The sequence below is a fragment of the Carassius gibelio genome, chromosome A19, assembly GCF_023724105.1.
Source record: "Carassius gibelio isolate Cgi1373 ecotype wild population from Czech Republic chromosome A19, carGib1.2-hapl.c, whole genome shotgun sequence".
Taxonomy (NCBI): Eukaryota; Metazoa; Chordata; class Actinopteri; order Cypriniformes; family Cyprinidae; genus Carassius; species Carassius gibelio.
In genome coordinates this window covers 26,813,401-26,840,423 of record NC_068389.1, presented here as the reverse complement: position 1 = coordinate 26,840,423, position 27,023 = coordinate 26,813,401, and the positions used below count along the sequence as shown (strand labels likewise).

Genomic DNA, 27,023 nt, shown 5'->3' with positions numbered 1-27,023 from the left:
CTGAATCAGATTGTGAGTAGCATTTACAGAATATTTATGTATATTTCTTTAACACTCATCTCACATGTCAAATATTAAAACCCATTTCCTCTTCCCAATCATGTTTTATTTTGTGAGAGTTATTGTCCACCTTTTCTAACAATAATTTATGAAAGTTTGACAGGGTACCACTCGCACCAGGGTGTACACTAGCAATACTCTCTAAAATTGGATTTAAATTCAAAGTTTCAAAGTCTGAAATATGCTTCCTAACTAAGTCTCTGATTTGCAAGTAACGAAAAAATTGAGCAGGGACAAGATCATAGAATTGTTTTAGTTTTTCAAAAGAACCAAATGTACCTTCCCTATAAAGATCTTGTATTGTTACTATGCCCTTATGTTTCCATTGTAAAAAGGTCTTATCATGTAATCCTGGAGGAAAAGCATGATTATTACAGATTGGGGAAGAGACAAGTCTGGAATTTTCAAATATACCTTAGTTTGTTTCCGTATTTTAATTAGATTTGAAACAATTATGTTACCATTGATATTTTTAAATTAAATTTTGTTAGGACTTTTAAGCAGAGCTGTTAATGAAGTCTTATCACAAGAAGATTCTTAAATTGCTAACCATTCTGGTTTGTCACCTAAATCCACTGAACCAATCTTTCTCCACTATGCTAAAGTATTTAAGTTAGCTGCCCAGAAATAACATTTCAAATTGGGAAGCTCAAACCCCCCTTGATCTTGAGATTGGTTTAGATGTTTTTGTTAATCTTTGCTATCTTGTTATCCCAAATGAAGCTGCTTATAATATGTTGTAGCTGTTTAAAATACTTATGGGGTTTAAAGAAAGGAATAGATTGAAATACATATAGAAATCTTGGAAGGACCACCATTTTTATAGCGTTAATTCTACCTACCATGGACATATGAGTGTCTTCCAAAACATTATATTATATTTAAGCTGATAAATTTTCTTTTTATAATTCAATTTTAATAACATTTCAGTTTTTTTTGGTGATTATTACACCCAAATATTTAAAGGAATGATTTGCAATTTTAAATTTGGTGCTAGTTAATATTTTTGCTGTGCATCTAAATCATCAGAGACTAGCATTAATTGACTTTTTTTCCCAATTTATCGTGACTCCAGAAAGACTGCTACATTTTTTTTAAAGTAATGGTGGAATGGATATTTCAGGGTTGGAAACATACAGAAGAATATTATCTGCATACAGTGAAAGATATTGGGCTCTGCACTCTATCACTGTTTGTGTAATGCTAGGATGGTGTCTGAGACAGGCAGCTAATGGTTCCATACAGATATCAAAGGGGCATCCTTGACATGTACCTCAAGAAATGGACTTGAAACATCTTGGTTGGTTGGAAGAAATTTGCAGATTGTCCCGCCCTTGTTTTGGAATTAATACTATATTCATATGATATTTGCTACTTCTCTAATTTTGTTAGTGAAATTTGACTTCATCCATGGGGCTTTAATGCAAAATTTTGTTGTCGTTTTAATATGTGTTTCTTGGAGAAAAATATGTGTTTCTTGGAGGTTTTTCTGCACCCAATGTGTATAGACCTTTCCTCTTTTGACTGGACTGTCAAGTACACTTACATTCCAGCTTAATAAATTTAGTGTGCCACCATTGCGAACCTTCACTCCGTTAATCATTATGTAAAATAAAATGTCTTCTGCTTGATTCTTTTAAATAAAATCTGCACATTAAATATGCCAGCTCAAACTCAAAAACAGTAATCTTCCCATTGTAAGACAAAATTATGAAGACGTTGAAGATCTTGAAGATCTAGCAATGTGACCAGTTTTTCCACCTACATAAAAGAGAGCAACACCTTCTGAATTCACTCGTTCTAATCTCTTTGGTCTCTGACGCAAACCATTAGATAATCTAGAACATTCTCTCCTGCTGAATGCAGCAATTGGATGTCTAGATTCTGAAGCTTTCATTTGACTTCTTGGCCATTGTCATTTCTTTGATCAAGATCTCTCTTATTTCCAGTCTGTCTTGTTCTGGTGCTACTGGGAACCTCACAGAATCATCTGAAGAATTATGTTGTTGACTAAAGGCTGCCTTGCAGTTATTCTGATCATATTCAGAATTGGATGTAGCACGTACCAACTGTCTAGCCGTGACTTCATACAAACATCTAAATGTTTCCCTCTCTGTTTCATACTTTGAAATTCACTATCAGTTCCTTCAAAATGATCTCTTCAGCCTCACAATTTCTCAATGACATGACATAGCCACCGACTTGAGAATTTAGCAACTTGTTTTCTGTTTTCATTTCTTCTCAGCTTTTCTTAGTTACCATGTATGAGTCAAAAAGAGCTTCAAGTGCATTAGCAACTTTTTTACCTCTTTGTTTTAAGGCAGTTTGGGACATTTTTTGAATTGAGATATAGCCCACTCATAGGAGTCATAAGCCTTCTTTATCTCATCAGACATTCCTACTGAGCCGTGCTTAGTGATGTATTTAACTATCAGCTCATCCATTTTCAAAATCTTATTAAATTGTCTTCAGCAATTCAACCACACTCCTTCGGGCCTTACACTTCACTACACTAAACTGTTAAAAATGTACCACTGTCACAGTATGTTGGACTGCTTCAGGTTTTAAACTTAACAGAGTCATGGTGCATCGGACTCAATACTCTGTAACATTAAATTAAATAATTCTGTGACCAGACTACGTCGGGTTGATTCAGTTAATTTACAATTTCATCGGAATTATCTCAACAATTAACTCTGTTTTATTTACATTAGAAATGTACAACTCTGTTTCAGTTACTTTAGAAACAATAGGTCTAATACAACTCTGCGTCAGGCTGATTCAATTACTTTAAAATCTTAACAGAATTATAACAGACCAACAACACAGTTACAATTATTCATTTAGCTGACGCTTTTATCCAAAGCAACTTACAATTGCTATTTATGTCAGAGGTCACACACCTCTGTAGCAACTAGGGATTAGGTGTCTTGCTCAGGTGTCTCACAGTGGATTTGAACCTGGGTCTCTCACACCATAGGCATGTGTCTCATCCACTGCACCAACGCCACCGATTTTTAAACAAGTAACATTTCAGTTACTTAAACTTTAATCTTAAGAACTATCCTTCAGTTACTTTAGAAACAACGATTCCATTACAACTCTGCTATCACCTATTTCAAACAGGTGACCGTCACACTTATCATTAGGATAATCCTTACGACGTGATATATTACGAAACAGATGACAAGTCATAGCTGCCAATTATTATCTGTGATATTTCTCATTGGATACGCAGTGCTCCTGTCTTTGATGTAGCGTAACCTCTAGTATGAAGGCGCACAAATCACCGTCACTTTCTCTCACACACACGCAGAGACCGAGAGAGAGAAAGAGTGAGTCAGTGAGTGAATGAGTGAATGGACTCGCTACATTTAAACAATATTCTTTTGTTTTATTTTCCTGTCAAAATAACAGCGTTCTTAAGGAAGTCTTCAGCTTTTAATAACAGCCGGGTTTTCGGGTAGTGGGTGATGTTAATGCTGAAACGGCAATCCCATTGACTGGCGCTCACCTATTATCGCCCGTTTTGATTTCAGCAAATCAGTTCAATCGACCGCACAAAACCTGAGTAATATTCATGAATCCAGCTCATTAATCCTTAGTAATCCTTAGTGTGTTTAATAGTTCTTATTATTAGAATTCATATTATTATTATCCTATCAGTATTTTTGTTAGTTTCTTTTAATTTTTTTTGTCATAAACTTTGAATGACAGAAAAAACAACCACCTCTCAAGTTAAAATGTTCAGTTAAAATGACTAATATGCATTCAAACATGGTTATTAAATTTACTTCTAATTATTTAAGTTATATTAAATAATACTTGATTATTATAAAACTTGATTGACTGATGTTAAAAGTGTATTTAAAAAAAAAACTCTGCCATTTTACAAATATTAATCAGTCTGAAATCCACTATCATCTCCACTGTTTTGAGCATGCTAAGCTGCTGGTTGTAATATTATGAATATAAAATACAAGTTTCACTTTTTGAATGGAATTAGTGAAATCAACTTTTTGATGATATTCTAATTATATGACCATCACCTGTACACAATTTCACCTATCCTCTCACTCTAGTTTCATCCCGGCCCCCTTTATATCCACCCAGTTGCATTATAAAGAAAATAAAAATGACAGACCCAGCAGTTCAGTTTATCTCCAAGCACATTTTTCTACAGTACATTTTAACCTATCTCAATCATGTTTCTTATCTCTCTCTCTCACTCTCTCTCTCTCTTTCTTTTGGCTTCATGTCTCAAATTTGGATAACATCTTTATAAATTTTGATTAAAATGATCCCTGAAGCTTCATGAAGACTGAATGAATCATGGAGAACAAAGAAACATTCAACAGTGAAGATTATTCTCCAGAATGCAGGTATGTCAAAGTCTTCATAAGGAAATATGAGTTCCTCTTCAGGAACTCGAGCTGCGTCGAAACGCTTTGGGGAACGCGTTTAGCATGAGCGACTCTGAATATCATATCTAAACTGTATTATAAAAGAGCATGAAGTCATGGGCGGGGTGACGTAAGCGACCAGGAAGCTATAAAGGCACGAGCCACACAGCCGGCATCAGCTTTGCGTTTTTCAGTAAGAGCTCAGTGTGTGCATGTCAGTCTTTTTTATTGTTGTTTGTCACTATTTGCTGCTCAAAGAGTAACCAATAGTCAAAGAGCAAAGCTAAGACAGGACATCTGAAAGGCGAATCCAGATCGCATTTCAGATTGTGTGTTCCTCGCTACATCACGAGTGGGTATACACGGTCTGTGCGCGGTCTGCCTGGGATCGAGGCACGCTGTTTCGGCTCTTGAGGAAGCCGACTGCCTGCACTGGTACAGCCCAGTGTGGACACTTCGCCAGTGTTCCTCGCGGAGTCGGTCCCACTTTCACCGAGGCGGAGCGGCGTCTGTACTCGCTGGGTTCGCAGATAGATCTGCTGGAGGGTATGGAGACAGGCGCGTCCCTATCTCCTACCTCACCCACCAGATCTGCCCGATTCTCCGGGTTCAGAATCCTGAGTGTTGCGTTCCTTCCCCCAAGTGACGGCCGTGACTCACTGTCTTTTTTTTTCTCTCTCTTCGAGGAGATTGAAATGGAGGGCGTCGATGAGCTCGAGGTTGCACAAACATAAGCTGCATAAACATCAGTTGCACAGACAACAGTTACATAAGCATCAGTTTCACAAGCATATTATGCCTAACTTTATAAGGAGCAGCATTAATGAGGAGCGCGGCTCGTGTGCTACCAAGGGAACGCGTGTAGGCTATTACATCATTTTCAGTTTTGATGTGAATCTTACCAAAACCAGACCGTCTTTACTTGTCTGATTGGTTAACTGCATTAATTCTGAGGAATTAAATTCAGTATTTATCTGACTATGAGAAGTTACATATGAATAATATCAAAGAGGCAGATCATGTTTACTTGTCTGATTGTTTGTTTGCTTTAAATTCTGAGGAATATAATGACATTTATCCCACTCTGAGAAATTATATATACTGGAGGGCCTGCTGGGTGGGAGCAGCCCTTTCACTCTAATATCAGAGCGTTGCCGCCCACGCTCTCCCGCGTCGGGACTGGAGGCTGAAGCAACGCTCTGAACCAGGGTTTTCCCAGCCTAAGGCAGATCTGAGGGCCATACTTCAGGCTGGGAGGTCCTCAGCTAAAAAGTCCTGACACATTTCGGTCACGACTGCAGGGACAGCCCCTACTGGTGTAGAGCAGCGTACACCGCATTACAATGTGCCCGTCTTGCCTCAGCGCCCTCTGGGGGCTGGTCTGCCAACCCTGCCAGAGTTCCAGGGTGCAGCGGCCTCCAGCGAGCAATGTCCTCAGTATTTTCCACCCGCTTGCGTAGCGGAGCTGAGATGCACGACACCCCTTCGGGGACCTCTTACATCTCGAGAGACTGATTCCCATAGTAGATTATTTAGCAGTGTGGAAACTACTGCCAAATGTATCTCAATGGGTCCTGTGCACAGTAGAAAAATGCTACGGTATTCAGTTCGGCTCTCCACCACCGAGATTCAACAGGGTTACTCCGATGTTAGTTGGCCCCGAGCAGGCTCTGGTTATGGAACAAGGAGTGAAAACCCTATTAGGGGAGGAGGCCATCGAGGTGGTCCCTCCTCAAGACAGGGAGTCCGGGTTCTACAGCCGGTATTTCATAGTTCCAAAGAAGGATGGGGGGTTGCATCCGATTGAGAAAGTGAAAAAGTGAAAGTGACATGACATTCAGCCAAGTATGGTGACCCATACTCAGAACCCATACTCAGGACGCTATGGTACAGACCTGGCCAAGGCTTCATCTGTACGCCTTTCCCCCTATTGCTCTGTTCCCGGGAGTTCTGGTGATAGTACGCTGGGACGGGTTCTGTCTGTTGCATAGTAGCCCCTTTCTGGCCTGGCCAAGTATGGTTCGCAGATCTGGTCTCGCTCCTCGACGGCTCTCCATGGGAGATATCGACCAGGACTAGGGGTGTCACGATTTCGATTTTAAATCGAAATCGATCGAAATTAAGTCACAGTCTCGACTTCGAATTAAAAAATGGAATCGTCGATGCAGCCACACCCCCATGTTGTATGACGGCAAATCAATGACAAAAATAACCGAGCATTCAACTGATGCTGGTGCGCGCGCTATATGGCTTCCACGAGAGGAAAACTGAATCGGATGCGAAGAAACGGGAGCCCGCGAGCTCATTTCAAACTCTCGCGCGCACGTGACATGTACTCTGCGCGCAATAAAAGCAACTCGCGCGTGCATGCTCATTCCCCACATCCTCGCGCTCGATCATCTCACCTCTGCTCACGCGAACAATTTTATTTTTGTCAGTCGTGGGGCGGGGCTTGCTGTTTTAGTTGTTATCTCAAATGTCATTGGTTATTCCCCTTTTCCTAAAGTCAGTATTCGACGCCTGTTAGAAAATGAGTAATAATTCACTTGACTTGACCCATGACTTCATCAGTGGACCAGATACATGCGAGTAATCATTTCTTTTGCTTGTTTAATTTATTTTTGTCTTTAATGTAATTTAATGCATTGTTTATAGAGTAGATGTTTTGTAGATACTTGATTAACTGGAATTCTTCTGATTGCTAGTGATTGCAGTCTTGTAATAAGAGATACACATATTTTACAGACTGTAATGATGCACACACACACACACACATACTGAACATACATACATAATATATATATATATATATATATATATATATATATATATATATAAAAATAAATAAATAAATCTAAATGAATGACAGTGAAGTGTTTAACAAGTGTTTTATCTTTAATCTTTTAAATAGATACATCGTAATATTTGAAGGTTAGTTTAGTCATTTTTTATTGTTTTTGTTTGTTTTGTTATGAACTTGAATGCCATCTTTTGTGACTGCACTTACAAAAGAGAAACTGGATGGCAGTTTATTTTAAGTTTTCAATTGACTAAAGATATAAGTTATTGTTACATTATGTTGTTAATAAAAGTTTTAAATTTGACAGTGTAATGTGGTACATTGCAAACAAAGGTCAGATATTATATTACATAAAAGTCTAGTTTGAAAAATGACAATCTGTGCTTTAAAGAGAATAAATGTAAAAATCGAGAATCGAATCGAACCGTGACCTTAGAATCGAAAATGCAATCGAATCGAGGATTTGGAGAATCGTGACACCCCTAACCAGGACAGATCTACTCTCACAGGTAGAGGGCACGATAATTCACCCTTGCCCGGAGTTGTGGAAGCTGTGGGTGTGTCCCCTGAGGAGGCACAACTCATAGCATCCGGTCTCTCAACCGAAGTTGTTGAGACCATCCTCCAAGCCAGAGCTCCCTCCCATGCCCTTCATGGACACCCCTTAGTTACACGTTTCCTCCGTGGTGCGCTGAGGCTGAGACCTTCAGTACAGTCCCGTATTCCCCCGTGGGACTTGGTTGTGGTGTTAGAGGCTCTTTGCAAATCTCCATTCGAGCCAATTAAATATATCTCAGACAGATATCGGATTCTTAAATTTCATTTCATTCATTTCATTCATCTCATTACCTCTTTGAGGAGAGTAGGAGATTTACAGGCCCTCTCAGTGGCCCCTACCTATCTTGATTTTGCACATGGCATGTCCAAAGTGTTCATATACCCTCGAGCAGGATATGTTCCTAAGGTGCTCTCTATCACACCACAACCTGTAGTGCTGCAGGCCTTCTATCCTCCTCCCTTTGGGGAGCCCGACCAAGAGAATCTAAATTGTATGTGTCCAGTTCGAGCACTGGACGCATACATCCACAGAGCTGCCCTGTGGAGAAAAACGGACCAATTGCTTGTATGCTGCGGTCCCCCCAAGAGGGGTTTTCCTGCTTCTAAGCAGACTATTAGTCGTTGGATAGTTGAGACTATCAACACCACCTATGAGTCCTCTGGTCGTCCCCCGCTGTCGGGAGCCAAAGCTCACTCTACACGGGGCATGGCGGCCTCAAGGCCTTTCTAGCAGGTGTCTACTTTTGCAAGATTCTATGACTTAGACATGCCAGTCACTCCAGGCGCTTCAGTCCTCTCGTCCTAATTTGTGCTCTTCGGATACACACTAGGCAGGGGTTTGGTAGTCTGGCAGCGTTGGTACTCGTTCCCCAAAGCGTTTCGAAGCAGCTTGAGTTCCTGAAGAGGAACGTCTCTAGGTTAAAAAATATAGTTTGGCTTCCTCTAACATCTTGTCTCTGAGTCTGGTTTTCCCTTACACAGATTCTCAATACACTGCCCTAAATTAAGAGAGTTCTATGTCAATAAATAGGTGGGCGGATGGCTTTTCTGCATCTACATGCTAAATACACTATAAATTGTATAAATTCTTGTCTGTTGTATTAAACGAAATTTCATAGGCAGAGATCAAACTCACCGGAGCCCAGCTGTATTTTCATGAAGAGTGATCGGTCTATAGAAGAGCCACTAGAACTTAAGGATGGACACACATCAACTGATCTGAGGTATTACAGACAATCTCAATGTGTACATGCAAAATCTACTACAGTATATGAATTCTTGTCTCTATTATATCAAATTTAATGTTATCATCATAGATCAAACTCACCGGAGCCCAGCTGTTTGTCCATCAAGAGTAACCAGTCTATAGTAGAGCCACTAGAATTTAAGGATGGACACAAATCACCTGATCTGAGGTAGTGTCAATGTGAAGTTTAACTACATGTAAAATCTACTACTGTATATTTATTCTTGTCTCTATTATATCAAATTTAATGTTATCATCATAGATCAAACTCACCGGAGCCCAGCTGTTTGTCCATCAAGAGTAACCAGTCTATAGTAGAGCCACTAGAATTTAAGGATGGATACAAATCACCTGATCTGAGGTAGTCTCAATGTGAAGTTTATCTACATGTAAAATCTACTACTGTATATTAATTCTTGTCTCTATTATATCAAATTTAATGTAACAGTCCTAGATCAAACCCACTGGAGCCCAGCTGTAGTAATGACTTTCAACTGCTCCAAAGAACATCCCAATTAAATCGGCTGAGGAAGTTTCAGTGTCTGCATGAAGGAACAGTGATGAAGGGATACTCAGCACTCCTGAATGAGATCTATACAGAGCTATACATCACAGAGAGTGAAAGTGGAGAGATCAGTAATGAGCACGAGGTGAGACAGATTGAGACACAATCCAGGAGAGCAGCAACAGAGGACACACCGATCAAATGCAATGACATTTTTAAAGCTTTACCTGGACAAGACAAAGCTATCAGAAGAGTGCTGACAAAAGGAGTCGCTGGCATTGGAAAAACAGTCTCTGTGCAGAAGTTCATTGTGGACTGGGCTGAAGACAAAGAGAATCTAGACATCAAGCTCATATTTCCACTTCCTTTCAGAGAACTTAATCCGATAAAGGACAAAACACTCAGTCTTTCAGATCTTCTTCATTACTTTTTCCCTGAAACAAAAGAAATTCAAATATCTAGTAGTGAATATAAAGTGTTGTTCATCTTTGATGGTCTGGATGAGTGTCGTCTCTCTCTGGACTTTCAGAGTAATGTGAGGTTGTGTGATGTAAGTGAATCAGCCCCATTGGACGTGCTGCTGATGAACCTCATTGTGGGGAATCTGCTTCCCTCTGCTCTCATCTGGATCACCTCCAGACCAGCAGCAGCTGATCTCATTCCCTCTGAGTGTGTCCATCGAGTGACAGAAGTACGAGGCTTCAATGATCCACAGAAGGAGGAATACTTCAGGAAGAGAATCAGTGATCAGAGTCTGGCTGACAGGATCATCTCACACCTGAAGTCATCAAGGAGCCTCTACATCATGTGCCACATCCCAGTCTTCTGCTGGATCTCAGCCACTGTTCTGGAGAAGATGTTGAGTGGAGCAGAGAGCGGAGAGATTCCCAAGACTCTCACTCAAATGTACACACACTTCCTGATCCTTCAGACCCGCATCAAACATGAGAAGGACTATGAAAAGAAAGTCAAAGATGAAGACATGATTGTCAAACTAGGGAAACTGGCTTTTGAGCAGCTTGTGAAAGGCAACCTGATCTTCTATGAGCAAGACCTGAGACAGTGTGGCATTAATGTGACAGAAGCATCAGTGTACTCAGGATTGTGCACTCAGATCTTCAGAGAGGAGTTGGGCTTGTTTCAGGGGAAAGTCTTCTGCTTTGTTCATCTGACCATCCAGGAACATCTAGCAGCTCTTTATGCACACCGCTCCTTTACCAACAACTGCATAAATGTATACTGGAAGACATTTAACCCATTATCTGGACTGCATCAGAAGGCTGTGGATGAGGCTTTACAGAGTAAGAATGGACATCTGGATCTTTTCCTGCGTTTTCTTCTGGGTCTCTCATTGGAGTCTAGTCAGACTCTTTTACGAGAACTACTGACACAAACAGGAAGCTGCTCCTACAACAAAGAGGAAACCATTCAGTACATCAAGCAGAAGATCAGGGAGAATCAATCTCCAGAGAGATCCATCAATCTGTTCCACTGTCTGAATGAACTGGGTGATAATTCAATGGTGCAAGAGATACAAGATTATCTGAAATCTGGAGAAATAGGAGAAACCAAACTCTCCTCTTCACAGTGGTCAGCTCTGGTTTATGTGTTACTGACATCAGAGCAGAAGATGGATGTTTTTGATCTAAAAGGGTTTATTGGAGCTCAAAATACAGCAGATGAAGTTCTTCAGAAGCTGCTGCCTGTGGTTAAAGAATCCAGATCAGTTCAGTAAGTCACACTGACTACAAAATAAAACATCGTTACATTTATGATTTAAGCATGCCATTTTTTATCCAGACAGCAAACAGCAACAGTGTGTTTAACAGTGCATATTTTTATGTATTAATGCTTAATGATTAGGACTGTTTGTCCTCTAATGCCATTGTGGCCAATGACTGTCTCCATGGAGACTGAGCTGCTTTTTATGGTAGCTTTTATCATTTTACATTGAACACCATAAATAAACAGTGGGGACTTTTAAGACACCTAAATTTCAGTAATAATTTTATAATTTAAGCTGCATTTGGACATAATGACTAAGCAGTCTGAACAGTTTAACCTAATGAATCTGTATTAACTCCTGTAGAGCGCCTTAAAGTTGAAATTGAAGTTGTAATTGTATTTGAAATTACACATTCCTTAAACTGAAGAAAATTGAATTTTTTTTCTGATTATTACTTTTAATATGTATTACTGTAAAGCTGCTTTGAAACAATCTGTGTTGTATAAAATGCTATAAACATGAATTGATGTGATGTTTGTTTTACTTTCTTTATAAACTACATTTGTAGTTTTCTTTTTTTGTCTGTTCATTATGCACATTCTTTAATCTCTTTAGGTTGAGTGATTGTGGAGTCACAGATGTAGGTTTTGCTGCTCTGGTTTCAGCTCTAACATCAAACCCCTCACACCTGATAGAACTGAATCTGTCTAAAAATAAATTAGGAGACTCAGGAGTGAATCGGCTCTCTGATCTATTGAAGGATCCTCACTGTAAACTAAAGAAACTGAGGTAAGATTGTATAATTCTTCTTTCGACAATGAAACTAAATTACTCACAACTTAAAAAGACTGTGTGGTGTCAGAATTTCATCAGTTTATTTCAATAATTGACAATTTCCTTGCTATACTTTATTATAGTGTAAACATAATAGTAAAGAATTTGATTTTGAACAGCTCTTCAGTGATCTACAGCTCTGTGTAGTAAATGCAGCTCCATCTGAAATTATGTGCTGGAGATTTACTACTAATCAGAGAACCGGCTTTAGTGATGAGATGCGCATGAAAATTGTGCATTTGATTATTTGCCCAGCCCTATGTGAAGATATGACTTTTCATCAGCTTTTTTCATATCATACAGATGTATGAATATGTAGTAATTTGAAGAATTCTTACCATTGTTATGATATTTAAATGAATCACCTCAAACAGCACATGGAAGCGGATCTGAACCAGACTAGACATGGATTAGATGGATAATTTAAAAAGTGAAGTGAAGAAAAAAAAAAAAAAGATCACCAGTGTCACGGAGACGAACCCCGTGATTCCCCCTACTGGCCAGCAGAGGGCTCCATCTCCGGAATATTGACACTCACGCACTCACTCACAACTACACTTCCCATCTACTCCGTGCATTGGACTCTGATCACCACACAGGTGCAGCTCATGAGTACTGCTATATAAGCTGCACAACCACATCAGTTTAACGCGAAGTCTTGTTTTGCTCCGGCTGAAATTTCCAAGCGTTATTTCCCGTGTTTGATTTCCTGTTTACCAGTTCTGTTTGTCTACCGTCTCTTGAACCATTGCTGCCTGCCTCTTGACCTTGGATTGTTTATTGGACTCTGAATATTGCTTGCTACCCCGATCTTCTGCCTGTGTTTGACGACGATTCTGGTTATCTCTACTATTGTGTTTGCTGGTTCTGATCCCTGCCTGTACGACCACGAGTTATTCATTAAAGCCTGCAAAATGGATTCCCCGTCTAGTGATGATTCGTTACAACCAGTCACCACCGATAACATACTATTAAATATTGTAGAAACATAATTTTCTTTAAAGTTTCTTTGTAATGATTTGTATCGTACAAAAAGTCAAGTCAAGTATGCTTTATTGTCAATTCTTCCACATGTACAGTACATACATACAGAGAATCGAAATTGCGTTACTCGCAGACCCTTGGTGCATACAGATAACACCAACAGTAGAGCCTAAAAATCTAGATCAAATATAAAATAAGATACAACTATACAATAAGGGTCTTAAAGTAAAGTTTAAAGTTTAAAAAAAAAAGCGGCGCAAGGCAAATGGCAGCTCCTCCCTGATGGCAGCAGTCTGAAGAAGCTGTGTGACGGGTGGGTGGGAACACTTGCAATGCAGAGGACTTTGCGGGTGAGATGGGTTCCATAAATGTCCTGGAGGGAGGGGAGAGAAACACCAATGATCTTCTCAGCTGCTCTCACTATGCGTTGCAGAGTCTTCTGGCAGGACGCGTTGCAGGCGCCATACCACATAGTATGCTCTCGATGGTGCCTCTGTAGAAGGTGCACATGATCAAACTTCTCAGTTTGCGGAGGAAGTGAGACGCTGTGGTTTCTTGGCCAGTGCTGCAGTGTTGTCAGTCCAGGAGAGGTCCTCTGTGATGTGCACACCAGTGATGTGCCGGTCAATGTATTAATAACCCACACCTGACCGTAAAAAAATTAAAATAAAATATTTTCTTCCTGACCCGCATTTTTTAAAAAGCAGTAAATGCTCATCGTAGTGTCATTGGGCCATAGGAACGTAGGCAAAACTAACTAGGCCAAAAAAAATTAAAAATTAAACAACAACAAAACTTAATATATTATAATTTTGTCAAGAATTATAAAAAAAATCATCAGTGAGCTCATCATTTGTACTAAAATAGTCTAGTCTGGCGATGTCTATTTGTTTGTTTCTGCAAGGTCAGCAGAAATTGAGGCTCGGCTTTGTTCCGGTCAGAGCTTGTGAGCGGAGAGCACATTTCTGAATATCCCAATCCGCTCGCTCATTCCGTGGGGTCTCGCTCAACCTAGAATGGCCTTCTGGTTCGAAAATATGCAAGGATTCATTTAATTGTTTAGTAATAAACTGGTGTTTTCTGTGTTGCTGCAAAGATGAAGTTGACGATGCAGACTCGCCATGAATGCCAGAGAGAAATGCACATTTCATATGTAATACATCATCAGAGAGTAGCCCATTTATTTTGGTTTGAATATTTTCATTTAAAAGAAGACATTTCAAGCTTTCTGTAATATATATCCTATATTTCTCAAATCTTTGAGGCACACGCTGAGATTAGTTCACATGCAATGCAAGTGATCCTGCCGGTGCCTTATTACATTGTCTGCTAGGCTACATATATTTGCTTCTTATTTATTAAATACGGGCAACTGATTGATAAAATATTGATCAAAATTAAGATACAATTTATACAAAACGAAAATCTTTTAAAAAGAGTTTTCTATAAAACAAAACTTAATGAAGTCATCAAAATCATGTTTTACCAAAAACAGCGACGTTGCTCCCCATTCAGTCTTCTTTCCACCCACGACTTAGGTGCCCTTGAGCAAGGCATCGAACCCCCAACTGCTCCCCAGGCGACGCAGCCTAAATGGCTGCCCACTGCTCTGGGTGTGTGTTCCCATTGTTTGTGTGTGTTCACTGCTGTGTGTGTGCACTTTGGATGGGTTAAATGCAGAGCACGAATTCTGAGTATGGGTCACCATACTTGGCTGAATGTCACGTCACTTTCCAACTGAAAGGGATTCGGGGAGGGGGGGGGGCAGACTTGATATGGTGCATGACTAGCCATTCAAAGTACTTCATGATAATAGGAGTAAATGCAACTGGACGGTAGTCTTTGAAGCAGGATGGAGACGGCTTCTTAAGGACTGGAATGATGGTGGTAGCTTTGAAACATTTGGGAACAACAGCCTGACTAAGTGAGATGTTGAAAATGTCTGTGAACAAATCAGTGAGTTCTGCTACAGAGTCTCTCAGTACATTCACAGGAATGTTGTCAGGACCCGGAGCTTTGCGTGCATTGATCCTGCTGATGGATCTCCTCACAATGTCTGGGGTCAGCGGGCCGCGGGCTGTTCTCAGGCCCACCTCATCTCCAGCTCTGAAGGCAGCATTCCCCGTCTTCAGAAGTAAGCTCCTCTCTGTGTGGTGTAATCAAAGTCTAAAATGTTATTACCTCGTGTTGGAAAGGTAATGTGTTGGTGTATTTTTGGAAACACACTCTTTAAATCTGCATGGTTGAAGTCCCCAGCTATGATGAGAAAAGCATCAGGGTGGGCTGTCTGCTGCTCACTGATGTGGTGGTACAGATCATTTAGTGCATCGTTCCTGTTGCTGTTGTTGTTCGGGGGAATGTAAACAGCAACGAGAAGTATGGCAGTATATTCCCTCGGCCGATAGAACGGCTGGCACTTAATAATCATGAACTCCACCAGGGGTGAACAGTGTTTGCTGATCACAACAGCATCATGGCACCACGCATCATTGATGTACACACAAAGCCCGCCGCCATTGGATTTTCCTCCCGAGACGAGAGCTTTGTCCGCTCAGTAGCATGTCAGCTGATTGATCTGAATAGCGCCGTCTGGAATGCTGTATCAGGCTCAAGTCCCACAGCTCTTCGGCGTGCACGGAGTTTAACGCAAAAAAATGTGGTTCTGCCGACATCCAGCAGAAACTCACGGCTGTATGTGTGCATCGTGACAAGTAGACACGATGAAGACATACAAAAACACTGCGACTCACAAGACAAAAAAATAATACAAATAATACAAATAAAAAAACCTGAATATATATATATGAACATAAAATGACATATCTATGACTAATTCCCTTTGTAATTAAAGTTCAAATAGCTAGGAACAAAATTCTTAACTATACCTGGCCTTGTTGCACATGGGGCAACAATTTTGCACAATATACCTGCAGCTAGAAGGAAGGGGGATGAAATACTGAGAATAGGTGGTGTTGGATCATTTAGGATTATATGTGCTTTCCGAATCATAGATAAAGTGACACAGTCCGATAAGTTACGGGTAGGAATACCAATAATTATCTTTAGGAGTTTGTTCTTAGTAACTGTAAGCATATGAAATAAATAAATGGCTCAATAATATATGCATACAGAAGGAGATGCCAAGGCTTAACAGACAAATGTTTAAGTTTACAGATAATTGCAAGTCTTTAATGTCAGCACTTGTAAATGCCTAGATTGTGCTGATTGAAGTTGCCATGTTTATCAAGTATATTGCCAATATATCTGAAATGTTCCACCCTTTAAACCATGTGTTTTGAAGGAGCTAAAATGTATTACGATGTTAAGAAATTATGTGTAGAAACCAATCTAAAAAAAAAAAAAAAACAAAAAAAAAAAGCCAATGTTGGTCAGGTCTGTTTTGAAGCATAGTATAGCTAGTTTGATCTGGTTTTTGATCATCTTAAACCAGCTCAAACCATCTACCATTCTTCAAAACAACTAATTAGCATACATTATTATTATTATTATTATTTTCAACAGGTAGGCTGTCTTCATGCCATGTAATAAAATATGCTATGGAATGATGATACTGTAGTTGATAGAATGTTGATAGATTGCCTCTCTTTCTGATTGTGAAGTTGCTGCTTATCTGAGATGTACAGGAGATCCTGAAGTGAGAGAGTAAAGAGTGTCATTGTTCTCTACAGGTTGTGTAAGTGTGGTGTCACAGATGAAGGTTGTGCTGCTCTGGCTTCAGCTCTGAGATCAAACCCTGAACACCTGAGAGAACTGGATCTGACTGGAAATAGACTACAAGACTCAGATGTGAAGCTGCTCACTGATCTGAGAGATGTTCGAAATAATAATCTGAAGATGCTTATGTGAGTAGTGATTAAAAATTAATTAAATCAATTAAGTCACTTTTATTTATATAGCGCTTTTATTTTGGTGTTAGACTGAAAGGACTGTATAAGGTGAGGTCTGATATCTAGCCTTCCTCATTGGGTGTCAGTCAAAACAAAGGTTCTCATCAGCTTTGTCCCAAGAGTTTTATTTCTCTTAGCACAGGAGTAAATTTCAACCAAGATGCACACAACACACCAGACACGGGCATTACCGGTTATCGATAGTTATTTGTTTGTGTGTGTGATCTACAATATAAAAGGAATAAGAGGTAGATTATTTTACATTTCAATAATATTATTCCAAAGACATTCACAAGAATTGCTTACAAATTAGGCTACTGATTAATTTTCAGATTAAATATTATGAAGGAACCAAATTATATAAATAACAATGAAATTTTATGACAACACTACTACCTAGTGGTTAGAAATGGAAAACGCTTTCATACTCAAAACTGCTTATGAGATCATTTACATAAACTGCACGTAAGCAAAAACATAGTATACATAACCTTCAAACAAACAGCAATTCAGATAGTAATATGGGAGTAATATACAGGAGCATACAAATTCGGATATTCCTTACATAATTAGGTAACTTTCTATGAAAACTTGTAATGAAAATTGTAATGAATTTAATAATGCATTATTTAAAAAAAAAGATATGTTGTACATCTCATAAATAATCATAAGAAAAATGTTTATGTATTATAATACTTATTTGTGGTTATAGCTTGTAAGAGTATGACGATTAATAACTTAGTGAACATGTTGCATCCACTTAAAGGGTTAGTTCACCCAAAAATGAAAATTATGTAATTGGTTTAGACACGCTGTAATGCATGCGCAGTATCATCAGTTCCTCAGTTCTCGAATCGGATGCTTCTTACAGAAACGGTTCTCGGTTCAGTGTACAGGTGATCCGAAAACCGATGCAACTGGTTCTTAACTCGTGAACTAGTCAATCTTTTGTTCATTGTCTGACTCGGCTCGGTGTTCATATTCAATTCGGTCTTCACAGCAGTTCAGTCAGTGTACTGTTTGAGTGCATGCATTACTCGAGATATTGGTTTGTTTGAACTCAGAGGGAGTGTCAGCCACATTAAAAAAAAAGTTAACAGCTTAAGTCATTTGTGGATTAATTCTTATTGGAGATGCAAACCGTTTCAAATTATTCCGTTCATGAAGAACTGGTTAAATGTAATTATTAGTTTACGAACTGGACATCACTACACTGCAGTGTTGTGAACGCACTCACAACAGACCCGGAAGAGAAGACAATGCAGAATAAAGTCATAGTTTTTGTTATTTTTGGACCAAAATTTATTTTCGATGCTTCAACAAATTCTAACTGACCCTCTGATGTCACATGGACTACTTTGATGATGTTTTTCTTACCTTTCTGGACATGGACAGTATACCGTACACACAGTTTCAATGGAGGGACTGAGAGCTCTCAGACTAAATCTAAAATATCTTAAACTGTGTTTCGAAGATGAACGGAGGACTTCCGGGTTTGGAACGACATTTTTGGGTGAACTAACTCTTTAAAGGGTAACTAAACCCCTGGTCAGAGCCTGACTCCACACACTGGCAATATTTGAAAAATGCTAAAAAAAGTGGGCAGAGCACAGCAGAGATCGAGGGGATGAACCGAGGGCGGGGCTGAGTGCGTGGGGCGTGAACCTGAGACCCGCAGTGACGGATTAATTGACAGCTGCTGTCGTTAAAATGGAGAGTGACTGTAATGACGCAAGTAGCTTTGCAACAGAGCGTTCATTTGAAGTAGAGGACTTTTCTCCCCCACCTTCATCTGAAGTGGAGGATGTCGAGGTGTCTGTTCATATCAATTCGGGCAACTGGCTCAAACTGTGCTCTTAACTCCTGCACCGCGTCGCTTTTCAGTGCGAACTGTGTGGAGAAGCCCATTTCCACCTCCATTGCGTTGGAGAAGCAATCCCGCGTAAAATGCAGTTTGCACACTCCAGCTCTAGGCGGGAACTCACGGTCATCCAGGCCAAGTGCATGCAATCACCAGTGTTGGGCAAGCTACTTGGAAAATGTAGTGAGCTAAGCTACCAGTTACTCTACAGTAAATGAAGCTTCACTACACTGAAGCTACCCCCTGGGAAATGTAGCAAGCTAAGCTACATCAACAGTAGCTTGCTACATCTAAGCTACTTTTAAAATTAAATATGTATGTTGAACACGTTTTATTAAAAGGCAGTGCTATCTCAGTGCTCAAAACTGCCAGTCAAACAGATCAAAAACAATCAAAATACATGTAATTAACAATGTGCGCAGAAGTAAGTGTATGCACCTGTTGCATGGGCATGCTTAATATACTGTAGGACTTTGCAGAACAAAATGCAAGACCTCCAAACAGTACAAAAAAAATGGCCAGGCTGGGCCTTATGAAACAAAAATATATTGCAGTATATTGGAAAATATCATGTAATATATTAGGCATATATTCTTATATATATATTTATTTTTTCCAATATATTGCAATGTATTGAAAGCGGCAATCATTTGTATATTTTGCAATATATTATATAATATATGTGTCATCAATATATTATTAAATGTATTTAAATATATAAAATATTAGAAATAAAAAGGGAAAATAATATATTACAATATATCACAATATATTTTAAGAAATATATTGGTAAACATATTTTCCTTTCGTAAGGGCGGACCCTGATAATTTTTACAAGCAGCATCTGAAAACATATTTTCTCTCTGTTATCTCAGTCAGTGTCATGTACTTGTCGAGGTACGGCCACGGCGACTCACTCACTCGTGATTAACTGTTCTCCGACCTCATCCTATGCCATCTTTTCATCAAATAATTTTTTGCATGACTGGCCAAGGAGTGGTACCATCCGGAGCAGAAGGTGGCGGTAATGCATCATTAAGATGGTTGGTTGCTATCCACCGTGAACATGAACAAGATGAAGTAGCGCCGTCGCGTCACTACTGATCCAGGATCAGCGATCTTAGCAGTTGTATTTGCCGATTTGAGTTTGAGCTTCAGAAATGCTTGCGAAAATGTAGCTTGTGCGGAAGCTACCGCGCTACTTGGTAAAAAAAAGAGCTTCGCTACTGAAAAGCTATTTGATTCAGAAAGTAGCGAAGCTACGACCAAGCTACTGAGAAATGTAGTTAAACTAGTAGCTTTGCTAATTGTAGCGACGCTACTGCCCAACACTGGCGCCTAATTTTAAAGTCTGCTGGTAAACTATGCAGTCCAGCAGGGTCGCAACCAGCAACACTGCACCTACATACCATCCTGACCACTGTACTAAATATAGATAAATCTACGCTAACTTGAAGCTATCCCAACTGATGCAATACTATGCTACTAACTAACTATGCTTCTAACAATACTAACGTTACACTAACAACTATGCTAATTAACTAAATAGGCTACACAAAATAATCAAAATAAGTTGAAAGAAGTTACTCGAATCAATGAACAGCACTAATAAAGACCCATTCTTACAAATCATTAACTAAAAAAAGTTGGTTTAGGGTTTAGTTACTCTTTAAGTTCCAATGCATTATATTTCCCATAATGTATTGTAAGTCTCATAACTTATCATTTTTTAAGATCTGCACAATAGCATCAAAATATACATCTTTTTAGTTTTACTGTAAAATGACAAATGCAAAGTCTTCACGAATATATAATGTGGTATTATTATTATTCTGCCCTGGCAATGGTGTTCTAAACCAAAGACTGACAGATAGCTAACAGGAATAAAGCTTCATCACACGTTCTTCGTTGTGCTTATGTGATGCACTTTACTTTACTGTAAAACTGAAAGAAACACAAAAATACAAATTACAAAATGATTTACAAAATAGCATGGACATTTTCACATTCACAAACATCTGTTTACAGAATTAAACAACAAAATAAACAACCGAATTATGTCTTTGAAGAAAAATGTGACTATGTAACCTTATTAGCATATTAGCTGTCAGATCACGCTATATTTCAGAATCAAACATCAATCTCTAAACGTCTTAATAACGACCAGCTTTTAATTAAATTAACACAACATTATTGCAGTTATTTTCAATATGAAATTTATAACTTACGGTCGTATCTACTCCAAGGATTAGACAGAATCTAAAACGCAGATCACAGAAAACGACTCTTCTTCTACTGTTTTACGAGCTTCCTGTTGCGTTCTACTGAGTATTGTAATAACGATTTTCACCACAAGGTGTCACACATGAACTACTTATACAAACCAAAATGAAACTAAAGAAAAAACTAATACTGCACAGAACACTCCCCGCCTGGTATAACTTGTGTTATACCACTATGCATTCCGATTATTTGACAAAAGTAAGACAACATCACATATAGGTCTTAAGTACTCTCTGAATACCCCTTGCTTAGCAGTCTTCACCATAACCTTACGAATTTTTCCATCAGATGAGGCTACAGTCTTTGCTATGAGACCAATTGGCCACTCACTGCGCTTAGCTTCCCCATCCTTCAACAGAACAATGTCTCCTTCCTGAATACTCTCTCTCTCCTCTGTCCATTTTCTCCTGGGTTGCAAGGTAGACAAGTACTCCTGCTTCCATCGCTTCCAGAATGAATCAGCCAGCATCTGGACTTGACGCCACTGATTTTTGTGCAAGTGCCCTATCTCAAAATTTCCTGGAGGCGCTGGAGCAACACTCACCTTCTGAGTTAAGAGCATTGCTGGTGAAAGCACTTGGGGCATGCCCGTATCTGATGAAATTGGGATTAAGGGTCTGGAATTCATGATGGCCATGACTTCTGCCATTAAAGTTGTTAAGACCTCATGCGTGAGTCTTGTGGGAGTTTTCATCAAGAGAGCCTCCAAAATACGTCTGGCAATGCCGATCATTCTTTCCCACACTCCTCCCATATGGGAGGAATGTGGAGCATTAAAGGTCCACGTGCAACCTTGATTCTGCAAGAAGCCTTTCAACTCTGAGTCGTTACTGTCAATTTGGAGTTCCTTGACTGCTCCAACGAAATTTGTCCCCCTGTCAGAACGAAAGTGCTTCACTGGTCCTCTGACAGCCAAGAAGCAACGCAAAGCACATATAAAGCTTGACGCTGATAGAGACTCCACAACCTCTAAGTGAACTGCTCTGGTATTTAAGCAACTGAATATGACAGCCCATCGCTTGTTCTCAGCATTATGCCCTCTTGTCTTACGTGTCACCACAGTGAATGGTCCAAAAACATCAAGACCTGTGTGTGTGAAAGGTGGATCTACAGAAACTCTATCTGAGGGCAAAGCCGACATCTTCTGACTCTCCATCTTACCTCTCAGTTTCTTGCACAGCACACATTTGTGGATGATATTTGAAACAGATCTTTTGCCACTGACTATCCACAATCCAGCACTACGTATAGCACCCTCAGTAAAATGCCGGCCTTGATGAGCCACTTGATCATGATAATGCTGAATTAAAAGACCGGTCACGTGATGATTGGGAGGGATTATCAAGGGATGCTTCTCTAGATCAGAGATGTCAGCACAGTGAATGCGACCCCCAACTCTTAACAGACCCTCATTGTCCACAAAGGGGTCAAGCCTCAGGAGTGTGCTACGCTGCGAGACTTTACCAAACTTAGTCAAACTCTCAAATTCTTCCTGGTACACTTCTCGTTGTACGGTTTTGACTATAGTCGCCTTGGCTTGTGATATCTCCACACCTGAGGTTTTATTACACAGATGCCATTTTCGACAGAGTGTGTCAGGAAAAGATTGTGAGAATGAATTTGCTATGTGCGTCAGAGTAGTGATAGCTCTCACCAAGGATCTCCAGCTTGAGAAACGTTCAAATCTGCTTGAGCCTAGTAAGTCCTCTTTGACGTTAGTTGCCAGTGTGTTCACTTGGGGGCGAATTTCAACATCCTCTTCTGCTTTTACAAGTCCATATGACTCTCCTAAACTACATCCTATAGGGTCACATTCCCTAAGGAACTCTGGACCTGAGAACCAGTTGGTAAGGGGTAAGTGGGCTGCTGCCACAAACCTGGTGGCATGATCTGCTGGGTTCTGTTCAGAACAGACGTAATGCCATTGACTAGGTTCCGTGGTTTTTCTTATGCGTGCAACTCTGTTAGCCACGTACATGTAGAATCTGTGTGTTACATTGTGAATGTAGCCGAGCACTATGCGACTGTCAGTGTAGAACTGGATATTGTGGAACTCTATGTCAATTTCTTCCTTTATAAGTTCCATCAGCTCAACAGCAAGTACCGCTGCACATAACTCCAGGCGTGGAACAGTATGTGCTGGAAAAGGGGCCAACTTGGATTTTCCCATTACAAACCCCACGTGAAGCTGTCCGTTTGAGTCTATTACTCGTAGGTACGCTACTGCAGCGATAGCTAAAATAGAAGCATCCGAGAAGATACACAACTCTCGAACCTGAGCTCCACACAGTGAGGTTGGGACATAAGATCGTGGTATTTGCAATCGATCAAGCTCTGCTAAAGATGAAGTCCATACCTTCCACGAATCTCTTTTGTCTGCCGGAAGAACAGTGTCCCAATCCTGTTGTATAGTTGAAAGTTCTCTCACTATAGCTTTGCCTTGCATAGTGACTGGACAGACAAACCCGAGGGGATCATATAAACTATTGACGGTGGAAAGGATCCCTCTTCGAGTAAAGGGTTTGAGATCTTGAGAAGCTTTAAATGTGAAGCAGTCTGCCTTGATGTTCCAACTTATACCAAGGCTGCGTTGGAGAGGTATTGGGTCTTTATCAAAATCCAGGCCTTTGAGATCGTTGGCTCTCTCACTAGATGGAAAAGCTTCCATCACCGAAGCACTGTTAGAAGCCACTTTATGCAGATTCAAGCTTGACTTTGATAGCATTGCTTGCGTACGCTTTAGGAGATCAATGGCTTCTCTTTCAGTAGGGACAGATGTGATGCCATCGTCAACGTAGAAGTTGCGTAACACAAAGTCCTTAGCATCCATACCATAATCTGCTTCGCCATACTCTGCTGCTCGCCTTAAAGCATATATAGCGACTGCTGGCGAAGGACTATTGCCAAAGACGTGCACGGTCATTCTGTAATCAATGATCTCCTTTTCTGCACAGTTGTCTTTGTGCCAAAGAAAGCGAAGATAGTTGCGATGCTGCTCTTTTACCTTGAAACAATAGAACATTTGTTCTATGTCCGCCATCACAGCTACTTTCTCCCTACGGAAGCGCAACAGCACACCCAAAAGGGTATTGTTAAGATCAGGTCCGCTCATCAAAACATCATTAAGGGACACCCCTCCATACTGAGCGCTCGAATCGAAGACCACCCTGATTTTGTCAGGTTTGTGTGGGTGGTAAACTCCAAAAATTGGCAAATACCAACATTCTTCCTCTGATTGTAAGGGTGGAGCAGGTTCTGCTTGCTCATTTTCAATCACCTTCTGCATAAAACCAAAGAAATGCGTTTTCATATTCGGTTTCTTTGAAAGAGTGCGCTGCAATGAGTTCAGCCTTTGTATAGCTTGCTCTCTATTGTTCGGGAGTTGCTTTCTTGGAGAGCGGAATGGAAGTGGCGCCACCCAGTGGTTATCATTATCAAGGTACACCTCTTTGTCCATTATGTCGAGAAAGACTCTATCCTCTACAGATAAAGCTGATTTATCATCCTCTGAAGATCTGAAGAACACATTCTCTTTTAAGCCAGTTGTATAGCTCTCACTGGTTTTTGAACACTTGAGAGAACATGGTGGGTCGGGTAGATATGACAAAAAAGGTGACTCACCCCGCTCTACGACATTGAAACCTTTTGTGCATGGAGAGAAGAATGACGTTCGCCCATTTGGAAGTATGTTGGTCTTATAAGCGTTCACGCTGGACTGACAATGAGTCCCATTCAGGCAAACTTCTCCCACTATCACCCAGCCCAGGTCTAAGCGCTGTGCGAATGGTGTGTTGAGGGGTCCATTTCGTTGTTCACGCACTTTGTGCACACTAAGAATATCTCGACCCAAGAGGAGAAGGATAGGAGCACAAGAGTCTAAAGGAGGAATTTTATCTGACACAGCAGTGAGGTGGGGGAAACACATAGCTATCTCCGGTGTGGGAATCTCGGATCTGTCATCTGGTAAAGTGTTACACTCTATCAAAGGTGGAAGAGCAACTACTGTTTTCCCATCAAGCGATTCGACAGAGAATCCATTTACTTTCCTCCCCGCCGTAGTCACTATACCTGAACACGTCTTCAATGTATAGGGGGAAGAACTGCTAACGATGTTGAACAGATCAAAGAACTGTGACTTCACTAATGATCTATTACTCTGTTCATCCAGTACAGCATAAATGCGTTTGACTCTTTCACGTCGATTAGAGGGATAAACATTTACGAGACAAATCTTTGAACATGACTTGGGCCTACTAGCATCTCCACAAATCTCAGTGCACTTGTTGTTTACCTCAGCAGTGTCTTCATCTGTTTTTTCCATGTTTTGATCTGCAGTTGATACAGACACCTCAACGGACCACGGGGCAGGACCCGGATGCATGGCTGCAATGTGTCGGTCACTGTTGCATTCTCTGCACTTAACAGATGCTCTGCAGTCTCTTGCAACATGCTTAGTGGAAGCACAACATCTAAAACAGATAAACTTTTCCTTCAAATGTGCTTTTCGTTCATCTAGGTGTTTGCTCCTGAATGTGCGACACTTGTAAAGTGGATGAGGTTTATTGTGTATGGTACAAAACTTGTCTGGATCTACATTCTTGTCTAAGTTTCTGTCTTGGTTTGGTTGCGCAGCCATTATTTCAGTTTTCTTGACGAAGACAGAAGTTCTGTTACTCAACTTGGCAGCTCCGTCAGATTTTGTATTGTTTGAGTAGCCAGTTGAAGCAAGAGCAAAACTAGGGTCATTTCTAGTTCTTGCTTGTCTACAAACAAATTCAACAAAGAAGCTGAAAGGAGGAAAGTATACATTATGGTCTTCTTTGTACCTGGAACCTTGCGTAATCCACTTATCTTGAAGACTGAATGGGAGTTTTTCAATGATGGGGTTGACTCCCCGCGCTGTGTCAAGGTAAGCAAGACCAGGTAAACGACCACTTTCTTTTGCTGACTGCAGCTCGAGTAGCAAGTCCCCAAGATCTCTCAGACGATGGTTGTCTTTGATTGTGATGCGAGGAAAAGTGTCAAGTCTCTTTAACATCGCCTGCTCGATGACCTCTGGACACCCATAGCAGTCCTCCAGGCGACGCCATATCATACGAACTCCTAAGGCAGGATCACTGACATGAACTGATTTGATTCATTTGGCATGACTGGATGAATCAGGACCAAGCCATTTGACAAGAAGATCTATCTCCTCTCTACTAGCTATATTGAGTTCACTGGTTACAGCTCGAAAAGACGTTTTCCACCCCCAGTAATTTTCTGGACAGTCATCAAATTGGAACAAGCCAGAACTCACCATTTCTTTCTTCAGCAAATATGTAGTAAAGTCGTTTGCATGAGGTGATGGTGGTGCTGGAGTAAAGCACTCAGCAGGAACTTGAGAGGGCAGGCAGGAGTCACGTTGCTTTCGTACTGGATATTTTTGATGCTTTACTTCATCAGCTCCATCATATGGCTCAACTTTTACATTCGAACGAGAACACTGGAAGTTGTGCCGAGTTGTCTGTTCCTGCTTCATAGGAATTGTCTCTGCATTCAATTCCTCCTTCACTGTTGGAGGGAGAGAACTTAGTGAGCCTGCAACATAACTCCGTGTCACATAACTTGAACCCTCACTTTCATGTTGTGAATTAGGAGTCAAATTAGGAGAATTTCTTTGCTGAGAATGTTTCTGCACATACTCTTCTGTGCGTTCAATTCTACTTGAGATGCATGATTCTTTTTCTAGATCAACACTTGCTCCGTCTTCTTCATAAACTGCAGCTTCATAAACTTCTGCCTCTGTAGATGCTGCTACAGCTTCTTTTTGCAGTTGTAACACGTATAAATCAGCTTCAACTTCTGCTTTTCTG

General features: G+C 40.3%; 1 protein-coding gene across 3 annotated transcripts in view; it reads left to right on the top strand.

Annotated features, from left to right (window-relative positions):
* Positions 1-27,023, top strand: part of si:ch211-149a19.3 (NACHT, LRR and PYD domains-containing protein 12) — a 149,019-nt gene that overhangs the window by 36,006 nt on the left and 85,990 nt on the right. Inside the window, exon 1 of one of the 3 annotated variants that reach the window (XM_052532930.1) lies at positions 9,028-9,044. The exons of 1 other annotated variant lie outside the window; for it this stretch is intronic. Coding sequence is in view for 1 of the 2 variants with exons in the window: in XM_052532929.1 (XP_052388889.1) it covers positions 9,628-11,303 (1,676 nt within the window). In the remaining variant the exon portion in view is untranslated. Of the gene's footprint in view, positions 1-9,027; positions 9,045-9,571; positions 11,304-27,023 lie in introns of those variants that run through there. One more of the 3 variants, XM_052532929.1, reaches the window with a different exon arrangement.